The sequence below is a fragment of the Dipodomys ordii genome, unplaced genomic scaffold, assembly GCF_000151885.1.
Source record: "Dipodomys ordii isolate 6190 unplaced genomic scaffold, Dord_2.0 Scaffold82, whole genome shotgun sequence".
In the NCBI taxonomy this organism is placed as follows: Eukaryota; Metazoa; Chordata; class Mammalia; order Rodentia; family Heteromyidae; genus Dipodomys; species Dipodomys ordii.
Window position 1 is genome coordinate 390,006 of NW_012267298.1, and position 24,906 is coordinate 414,911.

Consider the following 24,906-nt stretch of genomic DNA (forward strand, 5'->3'; position numbering starts at 1 on the left):
TGTACAGAGGGGTTACAATTGCATGGGCAGGATAATGCGTACATTTCTTACCAAGCATTGCAGCCTCCTCCTTTGTTTACCCTTCACATCACTTCCCAGCCTCCCCCCTTCCCCCCCAATCCCAATCCGTCTCCTTCCCCCCTCCCCCCCCAGTTCAGCATTTTGAAAGGTCCTTTTGCATGATGAAGAACATGCTAAGGCCAATAGACAGCATTTGTATCAACTCTGAAATCACTGTACATCTCAAGTGAGATACCATGATGGTGAAAATGGTCATTCTGTGGATGGCAAAGGCATGGTAATGAGGAAAGGCACTCTCAAAATGAGAGTAAGTGCCTGTCACATAAGAACTCACAAGTAACTACTGCAGGTTGGGATATTTGTCTCAAATACTTTATGTTTTCATAAACTGAAGATGAAAGGGGGTTTAAATGAATTGGAACCCTTCTGTGTCTGATTAATCATGACTTTGGGTAATAGGTGTAACTACTGAAAGCTGCCCTTTCCCCTTACTTATGAGATTGAGACAGTGAAACTTTAGATATGAGGTTTGAACTTCTCAGAAGAAAGGTCTGTTCAAGTACAAAGAGTATGTTAATAATACTTACCCTGCCCTGGCAGCGACCTATGTTTCAACCAAGCACATAACAAGATAGCTTGTGAGCTGAGTACCAGAAGCTATATTCCTTATTACTCAGGAGGCTGCGATCTGAGGATTACAGTTCAAAGTCAGCTTGGGAAAACAAATCAGAAACTCTTACCTTCAGTTAACTAGCACTTGAGGTGTGGCTCAAGTGGTAGAGCTCTAGACATTAATGAAAAAGTAGTAGCATGAGACCCTGAGTTCAATCCCAAGTACTGGCACAAATTTAAAAAAAAAAAAAGATTGTGAAATATCTCTGTCATTAAGCTCTCTTAACATTTAGTATGTTGCTTTCCAAGCACTTAACTGCCATGGTTAATGATATCTATTAGACTAGTTGAATATTACTTGTTTGCCTCACTAGTTCTTAAATCTCACGAAAGGAAAAGGTACCAACTAAATCAGTGTCTTAGTGAATCTCTGATATCTAACACAGTGTCTGTGTATGGTAGACATTCAGTAAATATTTACTGAAAATGAATGAAAATGAACAAACAATGTGTGTTTATATTAATTCTGCCAAAACAAAGCGAAACAGACAACCCAGAGAGGTACTATTATTGATTTGTTTTCTCTCACCTGATATGAGTCCTATGGCTGTATTTTGTATGAATAAGTATTATTTTAGCTCTGGAGAGAGCTTAGTGCCATGAGAAAATTATTGGGGTTATTTTCAACAGCATAAAGTGTTTAATAACAGATGCAAATTGATGGCAGATTATCTCATTCATCTGCCATCTGTTGGGCAACTATCTGGCCCAATAGGACTTATCCCTTAAGTACTAGACAATTAACAGTCTAGCACATGTTTACCTTAATTCATTTTCACATTTATTTTTGCGACTGGAGTTAGGGCTCCAGTGGTAGAGTACCATATATGATTGGGAAAATGTAAGGGTTAGCACAAGGTCTGAAGTTCAAGCCCCAGTACCAGCACAAACCAAAAGAAAAAAAATTGGATGGAAAATTTTTCTGAAAGATTTGAAGGAGAAAAGGTATTTCCATGTCTGGCTTGCTCAATGGTGGTGTACAACATCTTGGCAAACTTCAAAGTCCACTTGATGTGTCATAATGTTCCATAAGGAAGTATTCTTTCTTCAGTGTCAGAAGTCAGATCCACACTAAATAATAGAACTAGGAAATACACTGAACTATAACTAATTTGTTCCACCAGAGTTCAGTGTACATTGTGCAATAGCAACAGAAACTGGCATGAGATGAAGGGGTATAGTCCATGCTGGTCATCATTAATGTGTGTGATTTTTAAACAGGGGAAGGAAGTGTAAAGACTGAAGAAAATATAGATTGTGTCATATGTACAGGCAATTAGGTTATACCCAGTGAAAGCATAATGATTCTCAGTCTGGACATGCCTTTTAATAAAAACTTTACCAAGCCTTTTTCCTGTGTATAAGGTGGAGACAGGGTTGGCCTATATAAATTTACCCTGAGCATGACCAGTTGGGTTGGTGATGTGTCATAAATGTGGGCCAGCTTCTATAAACGTTTCAGCGTTTAGCATAATGCCCAGCACCCAATTGGGACTCAGTAAATATTTATTGAATGAGTGTTCTAAGACAAATTGAGGCAATTTTCTCCAGTTAAGACAATCAGGTCCCAAAGCCTCATATCAAGCTGACTATGAATTCGAAATTGGAATATTTACCAAATAGAATACAAAGCAAATTGATTATCCCTAGCATGTGCCATAATAAACTTTTTTAAAAATCGGTATACAAACAATGGGATTTCTACTTAGGGAAGGAGTCCAGTGGTATAACTCCTTTGAACTACTAACAAAACGTTTAGTAATATAAATACTGTACCAGGAAGCTGAAATGTGTTGGGGCACTGAGAGATGGTGGCATACAAATAGAGAGAAGAAGGGTGAATAAATGCAGTCTTTATATACAGTGTACATTATGTAAAAATTGAACTGTGTAGTTTGAAGGTAGGGATAAGATGAGGAAAGTTGAGGGAGAACAATGAAGGAGTGACATTGATCAAGATGTAACCTGACTTCTAGAATTGAAAGCCAAACACACACAGTGTGTTATAGGCAAGTGTATGGAATGTATTATTGAAGGGGCAAATTCAAACTATGTAATTCCTTAGAAAAACTTAAATACCAGGAAACTGGCATTTGAAAGTTGTGTGGGGAGAGGTTCAAGGGAGGGCACTAGAGGAAAAAGAGAGAAAAGGGGGCAAATGCAGCCATAATGTTCAGTGTATATCCTATGAAACCAAGAAAATTGAGGGTAGAGGTTGGGTTGGAGGGATAGTGTAGAACAATGAAAGGGGTGATTCAATCAAGATGCATTGTACTTATAAACTGATTTGTTGAATAGTAACTCCCTTGTTCAAATACTTAACATTAACAAAAATATAAAACAATAAAAAAGTAAGTATTAAAAAACTAGGATATCATTGTGACATTTCCACAGTTGTATGCAATATCCTGATCAACCTCCTCCCTCTGTCACTCTCCTTATCCGATTGCTCCACCATAATAAACTTCAAGACTATCTGGTTTGCAATAGGTAAATCATTAAGTTACTTTTAAGTTATTGTTAAATTATTTTGGAAGCTACGCATCTTTATTGAGACTGTGGCAGAGTAATTCCATTGAGTCTTGGTTTAGTTACAGAAATGGCTAATTTTATACTAGATTCTCACATGATTCAAAAGGTGTGTAAATGACTCAGACCATTAATATTCTTCTTTCCTGTGATCTCCCCTCCCAGTGAAATGATGGCTGTAAGGCAATGATGGTAATTGGAGGCGGAGACCTTGACTTTGCCCTGTGGCAATAAAATGACACACTTTTGAGTAATTACATATGTATGTACTGTACAGTGTTATGTGAAAGAAATGTATAACTATTTAATATTTATGCTAAAGTGTAGTGAAAGTCATATATGGATTGGGATGGGTGAGGATGGAGTTCTGCCTTTTATTTTTACCATATTTCCTCCTAAATTAGATTGGTTTGAAGGACCATAGCCACAGGAGGCCAAAGGTAGTTAATAGTCAAAGTCATTGATCACCTGCCCTTTGTGGACATAGGACCAGGATGGTGTTGAGTTTCAATTAAATGAAGCAAAATATTCAGAAGTAATTTTGAGCTGAAACTGAGCAGTTTGTTGAAAAAAAATCTGTGGAACTCTTGGGGTCATGTGTGGTTTTTCCAATTTTCTTTCCCATTTTGTAAAACAATTACAGAAAGCTCTGGATGTTTGGAGTACCCTTTATGCATTTCTCTGTTCTTGGTGTCTCAAACTGAGGCTTATAGGCACTTCTCAATCTTCGTTTCACTTAACCTCACTTTCTTCTTAAATCTAGTAATTTTTCTTTTTTTCTTTTTTTGACATTTCTAGCTCTCACTTAATTATGGTTTTCTCTATAATTCTAACTTAGTTTTTTTATGTTGTTTCCATTTATTCAATCTCCTTGGTGATCTTATTCATTACCATCATATCTGTTGAAATCTATACATGGATTCCTCCCTTTGGTATATTCATGTCAGTCTCACTTAACTACAACTTGAAGATCTATATAATGATAATAATGACAGTAACAGATATTTATTATGGAGCACTCTGTCTGGCAGCTGAATACTTTATTGCTTCATTCTGCCTACTTTTCTCAGCCACACAGTGAATGTTGTTCTTATTTTCTATTTCTAGGAGGAGAAACCAGAATTAGATGCATTTAGTGGCTTTTCTATGATCATTCAATCAATAGCTCGGGGTTATTTCTTTACTTGAAAGCCTAAAGCCCAAGTTTATGATGGTTAGTGTCTTGAATTAACAGGCCAAAATGGAACTCATGTTTCTTTCTCTTCTCCATATGTATCTTTTTCTATTACTGTCCTACATGAAAGGATCAGTGGCTGGATAGCTCAGTAATAGAGCACTTGCCTAGCATTCATAAGCCTGGCTCAGTACACACACATACACGCACACACGCACACACGCACGCACGCGCACACACACCAACATTTCATCCCTAAAGAAGGAATTTCTGGGTATTAGAGTAGCCTTCAAGTACTGTAAATACAAAAATACTTTTAAAATATTGTTTGTATTGAACCAGAGGGTTCAAACTAATAGTCTTCTGGTTGATGCATTTTTTAACACTATACATTATTTATAAAGCTTAGAAAATATCTCATTTCTAAGTTCTGGTTTTCTAACTTTTCCCTAGAGACTTGGGCTCAGTCCAGTATCATTCATAAGGATCTGAATAGCAGCTTTTGCTTGCCATCTACTGCAACCAGGACCTTCCTCAGGCTTCCATGTGTCCCTGCTTGTCTAGCTCCATGGGCATTTATGATGCCTGATAAAGAATATTGTTCTGCTTTGTGAGCTGTAGCCTTTATAGTACTTGATTTTCCCACATGAAATCTGTTTCTTGCTTTCTATTAGTGGTTCTGATTTGTTTCCTCATTGGTTCTCTCTATCCACAAACATGTTAAAGTTCTTGAAACTACTACATGCCAGTTATAATATACTTGTTTGCAGGAGTTCTGGTAGGACTGCCCCAAGATCCACAACCCAGAATGGACCCAGGTCCCTGCTCCCGCAGGTTGTGCTTCTCTATCCTATCAGCTTGACTTCAAACTACTATTTTCCGCTATGCAAATAAACAACTCTTGGGGGCTGGGAAGGTGGCTCAGTGGTAGAGCGCTTGCCTTGCATGCATGAGGCCCTGGGTTTGATTTCCTCAGCACCACATAAGCAAAAAGAAAAAAGCCAGAAGTGGCGCTGTGGCTCAAGTGGTAGAGCACTAGCCTTGAGCTGAAGAGCTGAGGGACAGTGCCCAGGCCCAGAGTTCAGGCCCCACAACCGGACCCCCCCCAAAAAAGGCAAATAAACAACTCTTTTTCTCTCCCCCCCCCACTTTTTTTCTTTCTCTGTTGGTAGTGGAGCTTGAACTCAGACTAGGTATGGTTCCTGACCTTTTTGCTCAATGCTAGTGGTCTACCACATTGAGTCACAGTGCCACTTCCAGTTTTCTGGTGACTATTTGGAAATCGGGGTCTTGTGGATTTTCTTGCCTGGGCTGACTTCAAACTGCAGTCTTTAGATCTCAGCCTCCTGAGGCATAAGTCACCAGTGCCCAGCTAAACACAACTCTTTAACTCTCCCTTTCCCATGATCTGTTTTCTAGCTCCCCCTTGCTTTTTGTGTCAGTAATGAGTCTTGAAATAAGGGCCCCTAAACTTTATCACTCAAGGATGGTACTCTACCACTTGAGCCACATCTCCACTTCTGGCTTTTTGGTGGTTAATTGGTGATAAGTTTCACAGGCTTTCCCTTCTCAGTCTAGCTCATATCTCAGCCTTCTAAGGGAATTACAGGTATGAGCTACCAATGTCCAGTTTCTCTATTCTTTTACCTCCAAATTTTATTCATTTTTCGCAGAATTCTGTTATTCCCTTCTGTCAGACCACCAGAGTATAAATTGACTTTTCTGTAATTCACTTGTGCCCTGACATCATTTGAGCACCTGGTGTGCAACTGATATACCAGACACTGGGGAAATAATCCTCACATGAGAGTAGCTTCCTGGGAGTGTAGGTCAGATAAGCAAATATGTACAGTGAAGTGTGTTAAGTGCCTGATGATTAGATGCAGTGCTCTCTTTGACTTTTCTTCTACTTGTGCTTTCTTACATCATTTTTTCCCCAAAGACAAACACCTTTCTTCAGAAAAACTTCCTTTTTTCTCTGTACCATTTCTCACTTCTGATTTTCTATTCTTGTGTGGAGTTCCTTTGGCTTCTTTCTTCCTGACATGCCTTTCTAGCTGTGTACTTAGATGTTGCATTGAAGCCATAATGCCTATAGCTTTCCTTAAGAAAATGGCATCAGGAAAAAAAGAAAAATAAAATGGTACTGGACTGGTTCACCACATTAATATCTCACAGGCATTATTAATTCCTGAACTTTGCTCATCAGAACCGCTGATTTTTGCTTCAGAAAAAGCCTCCACCTGACCAAGTAGGCAGTCACTCCCATTACCAGTAGTGACCTTAGAGCAAAGCTTTCTCTCCCTTTATGGGGCATCTTCTACACAGCTGAAATGGTCACTGTTTCCAACTTAATCTTTTGTTGTCTTTTTCCACTGCTGTTAAGTCACTTTGGGTTCCACAATATGCTCAACTTCTGCTCCCAGCTCACTTCTGTCCTTCCATCCACAAGGCTTTGCATGTATGGAACCTTCAGTGAATACTGAAGCAGAAATCCCTGCTCTTTTCTCATCAGAGGGCAGAACTGTAGGTTTTCATTATGTAAGTATAGTGTACTGTTTACTTCTCTATAGCTTTTCTCATTTTAAATTAAATATTGTAAAGATGAATAACCTATAGCTCCTTTAAAAATTCTGGTCTTCCCAAAGGAGGGTACTCTTAGGAGAGGAATATGAAGGTACAATGCCTATGTGCATCTGATCATATGAAATAATATTTATCAGGCTGGGAGGGTGGCTTGCCTGGTAGAGTGCTTGCCTTGTATGCATGAGGCCCTGGGTTCAATCCCTCAGCATCACATAAGCAGAAAGAGCCAGAAGTGGTGCTGTGGCTCAAGTAGTGGAATGCTAGCCTTGAGCTGAAGAGCTGAGGCACAGTGCCCAGGCCCAGAGGTCAGGCCCTAAAACTGACAAAAAATAAATAAATAAAAATTTAAAAATAAAAATAAAATAATAGTCATCAAAGTAAACTCCAGGAAGCGTAAATGAGATTTTTTTCTTTGTTGCTATTTTTGTTTTCTTTTCTTCTTGTTTGTTTGTTGAGCGGTCTTTGGGAGGGTAAGGGGGAGGCACAGAAATGGAGGGACTACAGATGAACAAATGTAGCAGTGGTACTCACTAGACATTCTGTTGAAAATGAACTATACAACTTGTGGGTAAGGACAGATAGGAAAAACTGGGAGAGAGTGAGGGAAAGGTGACACTGTCCAAAAAGAAATGCATTCATTACCTGACTTATGTAACTAACTTCTGTTTACCTCACCTTTATAGTAACAATTTGCAAAACTTAAAAAAATTCTGGTCTTCATTAACCCAGTGTACGAACTGAATTGTGTTTCTCCAAAATTCTTACATTGAAGTCTTGATGCCCAGTACTTCAGAATGTGGCTGTAGTTGGAGATAGTATCTTGAAAGGGGCAATAAAAATGAAATAAGTTCATCAAATAGACCTTAATCCCATATGACTGGTGTTCCTTGAAAAGGAGATGAGATCACAGACACATGCAGTGGGAAGACCAGGCGCATGGCAAAGGGACAGCTATTTACAGGCCGAAACAAGAGTCCTCCCAAGGAATCAACCTTACTGACACCCAGATCTTGAACTTCTTGCTGCCAGAGCTATGAGAGACTAAGTTTCTGTACTTGATCCACCTAATCTGTAGTGCTTTGTTATAGAGTCTATCAAACTGATACATGTAGTATGCATTATTTGCCGGGGTTCAAGTCTTGCATCTAGGCATGTGGTCTGTGGATAGAGAAGGACTAGATGCTATCCTTCTTTCTCAGATGTTTTTCAAGTATTTGAAATTTGTTATGAGCAAAGAGGGCCATCTTTAACATCTTTGTACTAGAATATACACACATGCTCAGCTACTATAGCATCAGTACACATATACATGCATACATACACATGCGCATATGCACATAAATGCATAGCAATTAAGCAAAAAGATTATAATTTTCCCCTGACAAAAGGTAATCAAAAACAGATAAGTTGCCAGGTTCTAGTAGCTCACACCTGTAATCCTAGCTAATAAGGAAACTGAGATCTGAAAATGGTGGTTCAAAGCCAGCCCAGGCAGGAAAGATCATGTGACCCTTATCTCCAATCAATCACCCCCAAAAAAGCTGGAAGTGGAGCTATGGCTCAAGTGATAGAGCTCTATACTTGTGCAAAAAAGTTTAGAGATAGCACTCAGGCCCTGACTTTAAGCCCCCCAGGACCTGGGGGAAAAAAAGACAAAAACTGTAAATTGAGGATAATCTTTTAATTTTGTGTACATTGATAGAGTTGGAGGACTATAGGACTATATCCTAGTGTCATAAACTAAAACCAGGAATTTACTGTATCTGTCTTAGCATTTTCTCTAATTGAATAATAGAAAATAATTATTTAACATTTTTCTATAGTATTTTACTTATTTTTTACACTGAGAAAGGAGAGGAAGTTTAGATGATCTCTCAGTTATTTCCTAGTCCAGAAGTTATATAGTTTTAGTAATATCAGTCAATAAAATGTTGTTGTTACTGGGTTAAGTGTATTTGGTGCTAAAAAGATTAGTTTGAAATACATAAATTCAGTGCTGCTACTTGTGTGTCAAGTAGAAGGAATAAGGTCAGTTGAATGTGACTAGGGCTGTAGTAGAAGTCTAAGGCATATCAGAGCACAATGGTGAGCAAAGAAAAGAGGGGCAATTTTACTGTGATTCACTGAGGCCAATTGTAATGGCTACAGGCTGAGGATGAGGAACTGGAAAATAAGGGCTCCTCTCAAGGATCTGGAACACAAACAGGAAGTAACTGGGGGCAGGGAATAGGGATTATAAAAGGTTATGTGTTGTTTAAATACAAGAGTAAAGAACCAGTGTAAATATTCCTGGGGAAAGAGCCTGTAGACAGAATGTTTATTCTAAAGGAGACAAAGATGTAATTAAGACAAATTTAAAGACAAAACTCTAAGATGGACAGAGGAGAGGGAAGAAAAGAGAGGGGAGAAGGAGGGATGAAAGGAAGGAGGGAATATAATTCTAACTAGAAAACGTTAATTTTGGCATCAAGGAAGTATGTCAAATACCTTCATAATACATTTCCTTTTATTTTTTTCCTATATGTTTAAAATTTTTCCAGTATTACTGAGGAAAGAAACATAGATTGAGAGTTGAGCAGAATAGAACAATCTGGGACGTTTACTCTCTGTTATGGTAGGACATTATGAGAGATCAAGGGTAAAACCTCTTTTCACATTGTGTTAAAGTAGGAGCCACTGGACTATGGGCCAGAAGAGGAGCATGGAGAATAAGGACTCTTTGTAGGAAAGCAACTTCACAGACCTGGTAAAGGACGTGTGGGGATGCACAGGCTCTGCTGAGGTTGCTCCTTTTGATATATGCCTCGGAACAGGGGAAGAGCACGGTAGTAGGAACATGGAAAACTATGTAAGAAAGGAAACTAGGATCATCAGATAGGATAAATGATTCCCTCCACCGTGTGCCAGCATCTTGTCACCTGTTCAGAGAATTCTGGTTTCTATTTCGTTGTCCTTTTTCTCTGAATTATATGAGATATAAACAATTTCATAAAAATTTGTTAGCACTCATTATCAGAACTGAGATGATTTTGTTGCCTTCTTTAGGTAAAAGAAGAACGTCCAGAAAATATACCAGATTTAAAATTATTGGTGGAGAAGAAATTTTTGGCTTTACAGAATAAGAATTCTGATGCAGACTTTCAGAAAAATGAAAAATTTGTACAGTTTAAGCAACAGCTGAAAGAACTAAAGAAGCAATGTAAGTTTGCCATGCTTTGCTTTGGTTTGGCTTTTTGAAAAGAGGTGACTTAATGAACAATCCAACAGAACTAATTGTGTCAAGGTTGCTTATCTGCCTGGCTTGATTTTCTACCTAAGTTGCTTTTTATTGTTGCAATTCTGTATTTTTTTTTTAACTTTTAGTTCTAATCTGCCTTTCCATTTGTGAGAGCCAACAGTTTCCACAAAGTGCTAAGAGAATTCCCCAGCAGCTGAAATGAAGTTCCATGTATCATCTCATCCCACTGCTGGGAGGGGACTTGGGAAAACAAAATAAAACTGAAAGCCATTTCGTTAAAGTTAATGATGGGGTTTTTCAAATTTTAAACTGCTGTGCCAACCTTTAAAATAACTTTAGTTGGATTCTAATCTTTGGTGATGGTTTCTTAGAAGCTTTAAAATAATTTAAGTTGGACCCTAATCTTACTGCTTTGAAGTAATACTGGTGATGGTTTCTCAGAAGACTTTTCTTCTCAATTATGGAGCCAAATCCCCTCCACTGTTTTATCCTTTTAGTGGAATAAATTCCACATAACTTGATGCTTAGTAGACTATTACACTGAACTTGAGTGTGTGTGTGTTTGTGTGCGCGTGCACATGCATATGCACATGCACATGGGCAGGTGTGCACCAGAACTTAGAACCTGGACACCATCCTTGGGCTTTTCTTTGCCTTTTTTTTTTTTTTTTTTGCTAAAGGCTAGCACTCTATCACTTGAGCCACAGCTCTACTTACAGCTTTTTGCTGGTTAATTAGGAATAACAATCGCATGGACTTTCCAACTGAAACTGGCTTTGAACCACAATCATCAGATCTTAGCTTCATGAGTAGCTAAAATTATAGGCATAAGCCACCAGTGTCTGGATGAGTTTTTTTTTCCCCCTTCTTTTTGTATTGTCAAGGTGATGTACAGAGGGGTTACAGTTACATAAGTAAGGTACTAAGCACATTTCTTGTTGAACTTGTTACCCCTTCCCTCATTTCTCCTGACACTTTTTAACTTGATCTTAGTAGTTTTTTTTTAATAATCTCTTCATTATCTGTTATAAAGGTTTGTTATTACCCTGTTACATGTTGTATGTACCCCAAATATTTCCTGTTATCTATTTACTGATTTCTATAATTTCTATAGTGGTTGGATTAGTTTATGTTCTTACCAACAATGTATGAGGGTTCCTTTTCCTCCTGTATTTGTGTTCTTGATGACGGCCATTCTAACTAGAGTGAGATGAAATCTTAAGTCATTTTGATTTGCATTTTCTTTATGGACAGTCACTGAGCTTTTTTAATGAACTTAATTTTTTATTTTAAAGTGCTAGTAATGAAGATAATTTATTATACAGATAAAACCTGTTTGGAGACAGAATTTGCCAGAAATAATATATCCTTTCTGCACATGAAAGTACCTATGTCCTTTCCTTAAATAATCATGTTATATAGGTTGTGTTTTTACATTAGCATCTATTTATAGGTTCTATGGTCTTTATTAATTTTTAGGACTGTGATTCTTTTCTTCTTTAAAGAGCTGGATAATGAAGCAAATAACTTTGTTTTACACTTTTCCCCCCCCCACAAGGAGTAGCAATGCTACATGATATGATACATAAATGGCATTTCCTTATATGTGCTTAGTGAAGAGGTAACTATTTTGAAATTTTGAAATAGGCCTTTTAAAATATATATAAGCATTTTCTTTAAATTAATGCTGAGATCTCAAAAAATGACTGAGGAAGCTACTTTACTTTTGTCTATTTTACAAGTAACTTAAGTTTCACAATTTGGAATGTTTTGCAATCATGATGAGACTGACTTTTACTGTAGATTTAAACAGTAAGCATTTCCCTTGTCTTCTAAGTCTTTTTTGCTCTTCATTGAACATCTTGGCTACCAAAATCTTCTTCATGTAATTTGAGCTACTCCCCCAAATGGGCAAAAATCCCCAGGACATATAAATTTGCTCATGGCTTTCTTTAAGATTTTTTTTCCCATGATACTGGGACTTGAACTTAGTGTCTCAAGCACTCTGCCACTTAAACCACACTGCAGCCTCAATTTCAGTTTTGATGTTGGTCAAAATAGCCGAATACATTTTATTTTGCTAATTTGGAGTCAGTGCTCTAACATCCAATTATAATTGCTGTTTTAAAATATATTGTTACAATGCAGGTTGAAAAAATATGAATTTCCTTCTTTTCTGTTGCTCACAAAATTATCATTTCATAAAAGAAGTTATACTTTTAGAGTAACACATTCCTAGGGATACATTTTCTAATTGAGAACTTTGTAATTCAACAAAATGTTAAGGTGTTAGAATAGTGGTTGTTTCTCTAAAATGTAAAAGGAAGAAAGCCAGGGAGAGAAGTAAGGAAGGAGAGAGAGTCAGAAACAGAGATGGGCAGGGTGTAAGTTTCCTTAGGCTAGCAGTGTATATCATTTAAATCGCATGACATTATAAATGTACATTGAAAGGAATGCTTTTTCCATATATTGTAACATTGGAATTAAAAGAACTTTCTCTTAAAATCTTTTGATAGTTCTTAAATCTCAAATAACAGTACAAAGTAAAGTATTAATGCTCCTCTAATATGTACTATAGGATGTGTATACCTTATTTGCAAAATGAAATCCTTGATTATTGTTGTGAGCATTGGCATTAAACGTTCATCATGGGTAGAAGAGTTTACTCCTTAGAAAAAACTATTGTGAGGGTCCTGCTTAGCATTGGGCTCCCATAATATATATGGATCCAGATCTTAGGTACACTGAATCATAGGTATGATTTAATGGATCTGTTTTGAGATATGTTCTGGAAGTAAGGAAGTAGAATAAACTTTTGTTTTTGAAATTTATGGAAAATGGAAAGCAGGGAGAAATACTTCCTTGATTCTAGTTGCCTGTTTTGGCAAAGTAAAGGCTGAAATATCTTTATGGTTTGTGCATAGCTAAATGGCACTCATGTGAAAAGACCATGCCGATTTTTGTTTGTTTGTTTTTTACTAATGTCATTATGCAAGAACATTATTGCATAGGATTAAATTTGATCAAATCAGTTTCTAGTCAAAGAAATGCCAGGCAGCTCTTGGGAGAAAAAAAGAGGTCAAGCTGGAGGTTAGAGATAGTGAATGGTGAGCAGGCCTTGGTGAACTTTGCTGGCAGTAATGTCATTTAACTCAGCAGCTGGTTCTCAAACTTCCTGGACTCATGCTCCCTTAACGTAATTAAAATGTACTGAGTACCCTAAAGAACTTTTGTTCACATTGTATATATTTATTAATACTGATTATATTATAAATCAAAACTGAGTAATTAAAAAAACATTAGTATTTAAAAATACTAAGCCTATTACATATTTATATAAACAGCATTAGATATAAAGTGTAGCTGTGTATTTCCCCAAGAAAGAAAGTTAATAATAGGGTGACTGTTTTACATTTTTTACAGATCTTTTCAGTTTCTGGGCTAGAAATAGTCTAGATCCTCATATTTTGCTTCTGCATTTGGACTGTTGTGATTCATTGTTTAGAAATGCCCAAAGAGGCTCATGCCTGTAATCCTAGTAACTCAGGAGGCTGAGATCTGAGGATCGTGGTTCAAAGCCAGCCCGGACAGAAATGACTGTGAGATTCTTATCTCCAATTAACCATCAGAAAACTGGAAGTGGCACTGTGGCTCAAGTGGTAGAGCATGGCTTACCTTGAGCCGAAGAGCTAAGGGACAGCGCCCAGGCCCAGAGTTCAAGCCCCATGGCCAACAACAACAACAAAAAAAATTGCACAAAGAAAATAAGGTCTCGGGGCTGGGAAGGTGGCTCAGTGATAGAGCACTTGCCTTGCATGTTCAAGGCCCTGGGTTCGATTCCTCAGCACCACATAAGAAAAAAGCCGGAAGTGGCACTGTGGCTCAAGTGGTAGAGTGCTAGCCTTGTGCTGAAGAGCTGAGGGACAGTGCCCAGGCCCAGAGTTCAGGCCCCACGACTACCACCCCCCCCAAAAAAAAAAAAGAAAAGAAAAGGTCTTTCACATTGGTAATAGGCTTGTAGACCACTAGAAGGTCTTACTTTGAAAACATCAGATCTGAGCCTAGAGAAGGTAAACTATCGCCTGTGTGCACAATCTTGCCTAACTCTCCTGTGTTCCTGTTACCTCCCAGCTAAGAATTATTTTAAATTAAATTTTAAAAAGAATATATTTAGTGATGGGAAAATTACATAAATTATATGAATATCTTATTTTAGTGCTAAAACAAAATTTAATTAGAACCATACGTGCTCATTTGTTATGTGAGGCCTCTGGAGGCTCTAGTGGCAGCCCTGAATGATGTATCATAGGCTGTTGGCCTGAGAAACTTCTATCCAGCTCTTTACAGAAAGAAATTTACTGGTCCCTGATCTAAACCATATTCAGAAAGTGGCTGCTTCTTAGGGGTTTCCTCCCCTAAGTATAATACATGTATGTCAGATGTGTTCAGAATACTTTTAAGTGCCTATCACCACAGTTGCTCTCAAATGAATGGAAGCCAGAGATTGTGCTTGGCAAAAACACTAGTGTACAAACGTGAAAAAAAAAGAATCACTAATAACAAAGATCAAATCAAAGCATATTAAAAAAGTATTGGAAACTAGTGTTTCTAACATTATGTGTAAAACCTAAATGTGGAGAATCAAAACAAGAATGCACATTTTATCTGTCCTATTAATATCGCCAGCTATTGGTAGCGGCTCTCTATAGCAATATATCCAGAAAGAATCCGAGGCAAAGTGCAGGCCTAGCAGGAAAGAATATACTGAAGGATTCATTAGGGACAGGGAAGGACAATTCATAGAATGCAAACCCCAAAAGATAGGCTATACTCACTCAAATATATTGTAGTGGAACGTAAGTTTTTTTTATCTTACAGATATAGATGTGACCAGGCATTAAATCTAATTTCTTTGTACAAATCACTGTTCCATGGGCATTCAGAATCCCATTGTAACAGTTGCTTTCCCCATTGTTGTGACAAGATATCTGACAGCAACAATCTATGGAAGAAGGATTTATTTCAGAGATTTCAGGCCATGGTCACTTGGCTCTGTGACATGTGTAGAGTATCACAGGGGTCAAAGAATGTGAAGGAGGAGGCAACTTACTTCTTGGCAGACAGAAAGCAGGAAAGGAAAAAGGTGCAGAGACAAGGGACTTACATCTTCTTAAAGTTTCCAGAATTAGGGACCAAGTATTAAACACATGAGCCTAAAAGATCTTTCTATAGTCAAACCATAACATACTTGTGCATGAGAGAAAATTATGTCTGTACCAGTTTATTTCTCAGGATTTTTATCCAAATTAAATGAGATACTGACTTTTTATAAACTCCTATTGCTGGCTTCAAAGTAAAATGATTATTTAGAAAGCTAGTTCAGAACAGTGGAAAGAACATGAGTTTAACAAATAGAAGGTCTGGATTTGAACCTTCGTTTATGTGTATAGCCTACATTCCTAATGGTGCCACCCATTTTCTTTCTAATTCTTAGAGACAGAAAGTCAAAATTGATTGAAGAGAACTTTTATGCCTCTAGACAATTGGACTAGGATGGTGATGTTGTGCTAGGCAGCAGTTTCACAGAATCTTAATTCCCTAAGTAGGGAATTGTATTCTTCCTTCCAAGATCTGTTTTAAGATAGACATGTACAGACTCTTGGACAGAGTAATGGTAATTTATATCAATACATTAAGGTAGTTTTTTTCTCTTTGCCTTAAACTGTCTCTATTCTTGAAAATTATGGTTTCTTGCCCTTTAATCACAGGAGAGCTTAAGTAGACTGTGTGAACAATTCTGTACAGATAATTCCTCAAGTTACTTATCACCATTTCTGACATCTTTGATTCATTTGTTAACCTCTTATATGACTAGACAGCATCACATGATAATTGTAGTGTATGCCAGCATAAATTGAAGGCAATTGGTAATAACTGATATTTAGAGTTTAAATAAGATGGAAGACTTCACTTTGTAGTAAAAAAAAATCAAATTAACTAAATATGGTGTCTTTAGTGTTTAAATAATTTAATAAAATATAATTTTTGTGCATTTAGATGCTTAGTCTAAAAGAAGAGCATGCTTTATTTTTTAAATTTGCAAATCTGAAAATGTTCACAAATTCAGACAGTAACCTATTTTTAGGTGATTGCTATATGCAGAATGTAAAATACGGAGGTAATTAAACCTATTACTGAAATACTTTGAATGGCAGGGATTTTGGCTTTAGATACGTATGTACACATAGGGGTCTGCACAGTACTCCATTGGTTACCTGGATTTACTTAAATATATCCAATCTAGATCTCGAAACTGATAAAAAAAAAAAAAAACAGGGAGAGGCCAATCACCACGCCAAAGGATTCATTCAAAGATGCCATCAAGTAGTGAGTTCCTTTCAGCAGCAAGTTCACCTTTACTGTTCCTCTTGGTGGTGTCCTTCTTCCTTCATCAGGTGTTCAGATGGAAGGAAGTGGTATAGATTTGCTGCTTTACTCACTGCCATATTCCATGAACTCCAGCATGAGGTTTAGGTACACAGTGTTATTGCTGCCTAGGTCTTTGTTGGCAAGCAGAATCTTTAGGATTCCCATCATAACTTGAGAGCTTCTGCTCAGAGTGACATGTCTGAGTTATAAGGATAGTAAATAAATGAACGCTGCTAGAGACGCTGCTAGAGAGGGTATACTGGAGTAGGGGAAACTAGGCCTGGTACCTAAAGTGATGATGATCTTGTTTCCATTTCACAGCTGAGTTGAGAATATCAAATGAATAATTAAGTGAGGTAAAAGGGGATAAATTCAAATTAAAGAATTTATTCTGTAATAGTTGGTTTTTAATCTGATTATTGAGGTCTAGAAGAGCTAATTTACAGTGCAAACTAGTTTCCATGGAGGTTCTTTTATATTGAGCAGTAAAGACAAACATCCATTTTTCATTTATCTGAGGTTTGTCCTCATTCTGTAGAATGTAAAATATAGTCAGGCTTTATATAGTGTGTATTCCATACAGCACTTAATGAATGTTCATTGAATCAGTGGATAACAGCTGGTTTGTTTGAGCTCACAACTCTGCAAGATGACTGTATTCTTTTTGTAGATTAGAAAATAAGCAGCAAGATAATACTACTTGCCTAAGATCCTACCTGCTGAAAATCTAACAAGCTCATGGCCTTTCTCCTCTACTATACCAATTCTTGAAAATATTTCCATTTGTTTTCCTTTCTCTTAATTCCATTCCATTTCATTTGTTTTTTGAAATTGGCTTGTCATAAGACTTGAGTGTAAATCATCTCTGTATCTCCTCTGCATAGAGCTGTAAATGGATCCTCATGATACGGAGAAGTCATTTTATCTACCTGACAGAGGATATCTTGCTTGGCCAGCTGGATTTATACATCAGGGAATCAGAATTTTAATAGCATTTATGATTCTTTTCTAGACTCTTTGATTTTGGCAGTTACTTTAATCAATACTGCTGGGAATGACGTTTCTAGTATGAATAGTCACTATATTAAGGCAGAGGAGTAGGGAATTTTTTGCATTACAAGTTTAGAATGGGTTCAGTGAAATGTATTTCAAGCATAACAACAATAATCACTTGCACATATATTATCTCACTTAATCTTTACAATGTCCATATGTGGGAAAGGAATGCATAAAACTGCAGGTTTGTTTTTAGCAGACCAAACACTGTATAATAAGAATCATGGAGGTGACGTTATTTCCCCAGTGTCTCACAGTCAGGAGGCCCAAGGACCACAAATGCATTCACAAGGAAAAGGAAAGTTTCAGAATGAGAGGTAGCTATAATTAAAGCTAGTAAAGAAAGGTTCAGTTATCAAGGGACAAATGAGTCAGCAGCAAGTTTAACAACTGAAGTAGGGGTGTTTCTCTCACTGCGACTTACTTTATGAGTGTGATGCTATCCATTCTCAGAAAGCAGCTGGATTCTAGGATAAAGGCAAATTATACGTGTCCCAGTGCTGACGGACATTATACTTAAGAAAATGATCACCTTGTCAAGTTATAACTCTCAAAGTTGGAATGATTTAAGTTTTGTAATTGTTAGATATAATGAGAAGGTCAGGCAGAATTATTAAATAGTTCTAGTACTTTATTTTTTTCTAAAAAGAGACTAAGCAGAATTTTGGCAGCTTACTGTGTGGTGTGTTAATTATATTTATGCATAGCAAGTGGGTACTATTTAATCATTATTCATTCTGAAATTTTAAAGTCAAATCCAATGTATGAAGTACAAAACTATTTCACTTTGAAAAGCAGTTTTAAGCTGGACACCAGTGGCTTGTGCCTGTAATCCTAGCTACTCAGAAGGCTGAGATCTGAGGATCAAAGCTTGAAACCAGCCCAGTCAGGAAAGTCCATGGGACTCTTATCTCCAATTAACCCTGAGAAAATCAGAAGTGGTAGAGTGCTAACCTTGAGCAGAAAAGCTCAGGGACAATACCCAGGCCCTGAGTTCAAGCTCCATGACTTAAAAAAAAAAGGGGGGGGCAAAGCAGTTATAACTGAGTATTATTTTATGTGTATGTCAGCAGTTATATAAGAGCAAAAACAATCTCATGTTTATGGAAATTTGGAGCTTCTGTTCAGAAAGATATTGCTATCATGTCAACTGGTATAATTTTGCACATTCAAATAATATTCAAATTGGAAAGCGTTGTGTAATGCAGCAGTATAGGGTCCATAATAGGCATCAAAAGACCTGACTTTCATACTAATGAATGAGCTATGTCCCCTGTGGTGATTCAGTTTCTGGCTGTAGATATCATGCTTTCACATCTTCAGAATTCCCTTTTGCATGTCAAGATAAGGAATTCTCTGTAGCTAACATATACCATCTCCTCACTATCATTCTAGTATGTCTTCTTCAGAATTCTGTATCTGAGAATCTCTCTTAGAAAGGGAAATAGTAGATCACAACTTCTTCTAGTATTTTTATAATTAAGTTATTAATCATAATATGACAGATTAACAGTAAAAAGCTAGGTAAGTAAAATGTGCTTCATTAATGATGTAGACTGTTTTGCAGTGAAAAATGATATTAGTGAAGTTTTAATAATCTTAGGGAATAAATACTTTTCTATTAAGAGATTTTTGAAATCAGGATACAAAGCTGAATGTTTATTATGATTGTAACTAGGTTAAATAGGAATTCATATAAATTAAGCCTCACCAAAATTCAAAACTTTTAGCTCATCAAAAGATAACCATAAAGAAAATGAGTAAACAAACTACAGACTGGAGAAAAATATTCACAAAACACGTACATGGAAATAGATAAGGTATCCAGATTATATAAAGAACTATAACTAATGATAATAAGATAAACACACCTGTGTGAAAATTAAGAACGACTTAAACTGACAATTTACAAATTTAGATAGATAAATAACTCATAATTATATGAAAATGTAACTTAAAAAAACATATTCACAAATAAACACACCTGGTTGAGGAAGCATTATACTTTTACCTCAACCTCACATCTACTTTTTTTGGGGGGGGGGGGATCCATTCGTGGGCCTGAACTCTGGGCCTCGGCGTTGTCCCTCAGCTCTTTAGCTCAAGGCTAGTGCTCTACCACTTGAGCCACAGCGCCACTTCTGGCTTTTTCTTTTTCTGCTTATGTGGTGCTGAGGAATCGAACCCAGGGCCTCATGCATGCAAGGCAAGCGTTGTACCACTGAGTCACCTTCCCAGCCCTCAACTCTACTTTTGTATTTTAAAAATCTTGTGCATTTATACTTTTTTTTCCTATAATGAGTATGCATAATTCTATAATCAGAAAAAAATTACTAGCTATGTAGCTCGGTGCTAGAACATTTACCTAGCTTGTATAGGGGCCTCTGTTCTAAGCAGTTGAGCCTCCCCGCAAAGAAAGCTTAAAATGAAAGAAAAAAAGCAAATGTCTCTGTCCAACACTTCAAAAGAACTGGAAGAAGAAAGATGCCTGGATGTTTCATTCATGCTTTGTAGGCTTATCCTAAGTGTATCTCTGTCACTGCCAATCTGGCCTTGTGGGAAGCAGCCCTGAGGATTATGTGTTATTCTCTCTTCAACCCATTAACTAGATGTTGGTTTATTTATCAATGTCTTGTCACTTTGTCTGAGATACCAGAAAGTGTTGCCCTTTGTATATATTGTAATAAGAGAGGTAATGTTTGCAGATTACTTGCATGATACCTGTCATTTAGGAAGCATATTTTATTTCAAAATATTCTTATGTGTTATTAGATTTACTTCTCATGGCATCTTAAAGTAGTAGATTGACATATTAGTCCTCTTTTACAGATGAGATTCTGCACGATAAAAGGTCCTGCACATTCTTCTACTTGGTTACCTTCTCCTGTGCCCATCATAGTTGATGACTACAGTCTAGCAGTTTTAGTTCTAATTTTTCCAGAATATGCTGTCTAGATGGAGTCATACTGTATAGAGGTGTGCATAGGAATGGACACCCAGTCAGAAAGGCTAAAAGAAGCAGAAAGGGCTGGCGTAGGTTTTGTGAAGCCTGATTGGGTCTGGGATGGAGATAGCCTGTGTGCCGTCCAATCATCTTAAGAGTTATGTGGCTCTCTCCTAAAGAGACACCTTATTAACCTCTGGTACAGTATGTTTCAGATAATGACCCTCCCTTGAAACTCCTCCCTTCTAGAGGGAGTTCTACTTATTTTATTTTTTCAAGAATCTTGCCATTTTGCTTCTCCTTTGTCCATGGACTCATTCTTTAAATGAGTGAGACAAAAAACTTGAGCCAGGTATTGCAGTTTTCCATTATCATAATCACTTAACTATGGATTGTCAGTTCTACTCTAGACCTACTAAACCAGGGAGTGGAACTGAATTTTAACCATTTCTCCAGGTATTTCTCCCGTGTACCACATTTGAGAACCACTGGTCACCTCTCACTCAGCATCAGCAACAAACATGGACATCAAAACAATACTAGAAATAAACAACAACAGCAATAACAGATAGAGCTTAGTTCTTACCCCAGAAATTCAGATTCAGATTAGTTAATGGCTAGTAGACCTAAAGGCATGTTTTAAGTTCCCCCAAACAATGCTGATATAGTCAGGATTGGAAATGGCTTATCTACTAAATGTTCCTTAGCTAAGAATACAAATGCAAATCTAGCACCAACTTCAGATATGATGTAGCTTAATTGCTAATGAATTACACTGTACTTTATGCTTTAGGTTTGAATGTAAACTAACATTATTCTATATTCAAAAGTCTCATTTTTATGTTCCTTGTTGAATTTAGCATTCATTCATTCAACAGTAGTTTGTCTGATGTGCTGGGAATGCAGCAGTGAACAAAATACAAAGTATGCTCACAGAACCTGTATTTTCTCTTTGGCACCATCTACTTAGCTACTTAGCCATGAAAAGACCCTGAAATTTGCAATCAGAAAATATAAGTTCAGATTGTGGGCCAGCCAAGTAACAGTTTGTGCTTTTTGATCAACTCACAGAAGTTTTTCCTATAAAGTATGAATATATAATAGTAATAATCCCACAGAATCAGGTGAGGGTTAAATCTGTTATGTACATGAAAGTATTTTACAAACTTTAATATACTGCCCAAATACTAGTTTCCTGCATGTTAAAAGCATTTACTTCAAATAGTTTTGTTTATACCTAAGATATATAAGGATAAGCATTTTAAAAATTATCAGTTAACATGAGTTCTTATGTAAAAAGAAACAAATTCAGTACTTTGGTCATTTGCAAAACAGTTAATAGAGGAAAAATATTGCTAGACTGTCAAGTAGTTGAAGAATGTTCTGTAATAGGCAAGGATGTGAACAAAAATTGTTGATAGGTAAGAGATCTTTTTCCAGGATATTATTGATTTTGGCAAAGTTTTCTTAATAGAGAGATAGCGACTAAAGTGTCAAGTATTATTCAGACTATGAACCAATATGCTTAGTTGAAACATTTTTACTATGAGTAAATGGAATGGAGCTGGAGCTTTTGTATGTGCTGTATAAAACTTCACTATATTAGGAGCTCTTCTCGAGACATACAGTGAAATGGAGAAAATTGACTTTGTTCTTTTAACTTGGTTATTTAGTTAGCCTGTAAAAAATATTATGTGGTGTCTTATTTCAAAAGTCTGCAATTTTTTAGAGATTCCATCTTCTCCTTACTTAGTTCCTGGACTGTATCAGCCCCAGGACCCTATATGAATAATGTCTGGAACAGGGAGAGAGGAAAGTAGAAATGGCTTCCTAGAGAAAAAGCTCTCACTGAGAAATAGCCCATATGGGCTCCACAGTTTTCCCATAACACCTTGAAAGACCTAGCAGTATACTTCATCCTTTCTTTTAAAGAAAGATGTTAATAGAGCTTGTTTTTTAAAGCACCATTGATCAGAAGATAAAGAGATTTCCCATATTCCCCTGGCTTCACTCATCTATTTACATGTGAATAGGCATCTCTTATGTGCAGTGCATGGTGCTGGATATCAGAAATGTAAACAAGTAATTGATGTCTTAGGAGTAAGAGAAAAAGAGGCTGGCCATTTGAGATTTCTTGGTCCTGGGACCTGACATACAAAATTTGAATAGGAGTGGGGAAAGTTGATGAAAGGCCTTGAATAGAGCTCCACAATATAAATGTAGTCAAGTTACTTTTTAAAAAAAGTTTTCAGATGAATTAATTGCTTTTCTATAGGAGACTTACATTTGGTAAGAAAGTTCAGTGAGCGCAGGTCTTGATCTTTTGTATTCCCAGGTTCTAGAATACTACCTAACATAGAACCATGACTTAACTATATATTTAGAGAATGAATGAGTAGGATCATAACTTAGCAACTCATTTCAGGAATCTTTGTTGATGATGCATTTTAGTCCTCTCAATGATGACAGGATAGCGTTAACCTGTGTTCTTTTCATCAGTCACCTTTTCAGACTATGCACAAAAAGTGTGTCTGCCAGTTAGTTGAGTGGAGATGTCCCCAGACTTTCTGGCAACTTTCCTCATGTAATATGATCGTTGAGTTCTTCCTGACAGATGATTTTCCCTTTTTTCCCTAGGAGACAATATACTTTAACTTAATTTTAGTCACGCAAAGTAGAAGCTTACATATTAGCTTCAAAAACTTTTCCTTCCCTAAACTATCAATCTTAACTATTCTATTTTGTGGGAACATTGGTCCTAGCTACCCAGTAAGATGTCAAGTAAACCTTGTTTCTTATATTTGGTAGTATTTTAGAATCAAGAAAAAATTGCAGCTTATATATATTTTTTCAATAGGAAATTCAAAAACAACAAAGAGCTTTGAGAAAATTACTTGCCACCAAAGTGAGATATTTAGAAAATGTTTTATTATATGTTAAAATTTAAAGCAATGTTTTTGTGCATGTTTGTGTAATAATGTCCATTACTAGACAATGAAATATTATTTTGAGTAGAAATGGGAAACAGGATTAAAACACAAGGAACAAATAATTCAGTTAGACTGTGAATATAAGTCAGAAAAGATTACAAGGGTGAGGTGAGACTGATTTATAGAGACACTTATTGCCTAGAACAGTTTAATGAATAAACAATGGGGACTGTTGGGAGCATTAAGTTTCTTAAAGGTGAGTCATCTGATTGGCTTTGAATTTTAAGAAGGTGAAGCTGAGGCTGAGCATGGTGGCACATTTATCTGATCCCAGCTACATAGGAGGCATACATAAGAAGATTGAGTTCAGGCTAGCCCCAGGCAATAACCGAATAACCTAACGCAAAAAAGAGCTTCAGGTGTGGTTTAAGTGTCAGAAAAGTTGCCTGCCAAGAGCAAGGCCCTAAGTGCAACACCAAAGTAACACCAAAAATAAATAAATGAATGATAAAGTAAGAGGATGGATCTGGTTGTGGTATATGGGATAGATGTATATGGGAAAGGTCTTGCTACAGTGATCCAGTCAGTGGCTCAAGATGTTTAGAACTACTGTCAGCTGATTGGAAAAGAGAGACCTGAAGTAAAAAGTGCTGTGAAGGTAGAATGTATAGGACTTCATTTGGTTTAAAAGAGTAGATTTCAGAGAAGAGTAAATGTAGACAGTGGCTCTGAGGTGACAGAGGACAACTAGGGAAATAGTGATGCCACTAAAAAGTATGAGAATGGCTTGTGGAAGATGATTGTATTTTAGGAGGGGAAGATAACTTCAGTGTTAGATATATTGAATTTAATGTGTTGGATTTTGGTTGAAATCTTCAAGAAATGGGAATAAAAAGGCTTTGGTATAAGACCATGACTGGGGAGAAGAGAAGGAGAACTGGGAATAGATAACTCATGCAAGGGGAAGGATGCCAAAAGCTCCTAAGGAGAGGAACAGGTGGAGATATATAAGTGCTTGGAGAGGACCAAGGTGTTTATGGTACAGAAATTAAAGGGAGAAAGAGTTTGTCTTCTTAGTATCATTTTTAAGTTTTAGTTGAATTATCTTTTACTAATGACTCTCAGACTTAAACAAAAATATGCATAATTTCTATATTTTAAAATTCATAAGCTAAATTATGAAACAATAAAACGAGGGGATAGAATTAGCCATTGTCTTGTATTTTCTATGATTGTACTCCATTGGTAATATTGAGTGAGTTTCCTTCAGGGCTTTTTCCTTTCCCAGAAATTGGTATTTAAAGCAATAAAGAGTAAAGGTCAAACA

The 24,906-nt window shown here is 36.8% G+C and overlaps 1 protein-coding gene across 3 annotated transcripts in view; it reads left to right on the forward strand.

Moving 5' to 3' along the window:
- Nsmce2 (non-SMC element 2, MMS21 homolog (S. cerevisiae)) overlaps nucleotides 1–24,906 on the forward strand; it is a 206,763-nt gene that overhangs the window by 64,557 nt on the left and 117,300 nt on the right. For all 3 annotated transcript variants that reach the window (XM_013025217.1, XM_013025220.1, XM_013025219.1), the window contains one exon: nucleotides 10,028–10,181. In XM_013025217.1, coding sequence (XP_012880671.1) covers nucleotides 10,028–10,181 — 154 coding nt within the window. The remainder of the gene's footprint in view (nucleotides 1–10,027; nucleotides 10,182–24,906) is intronic.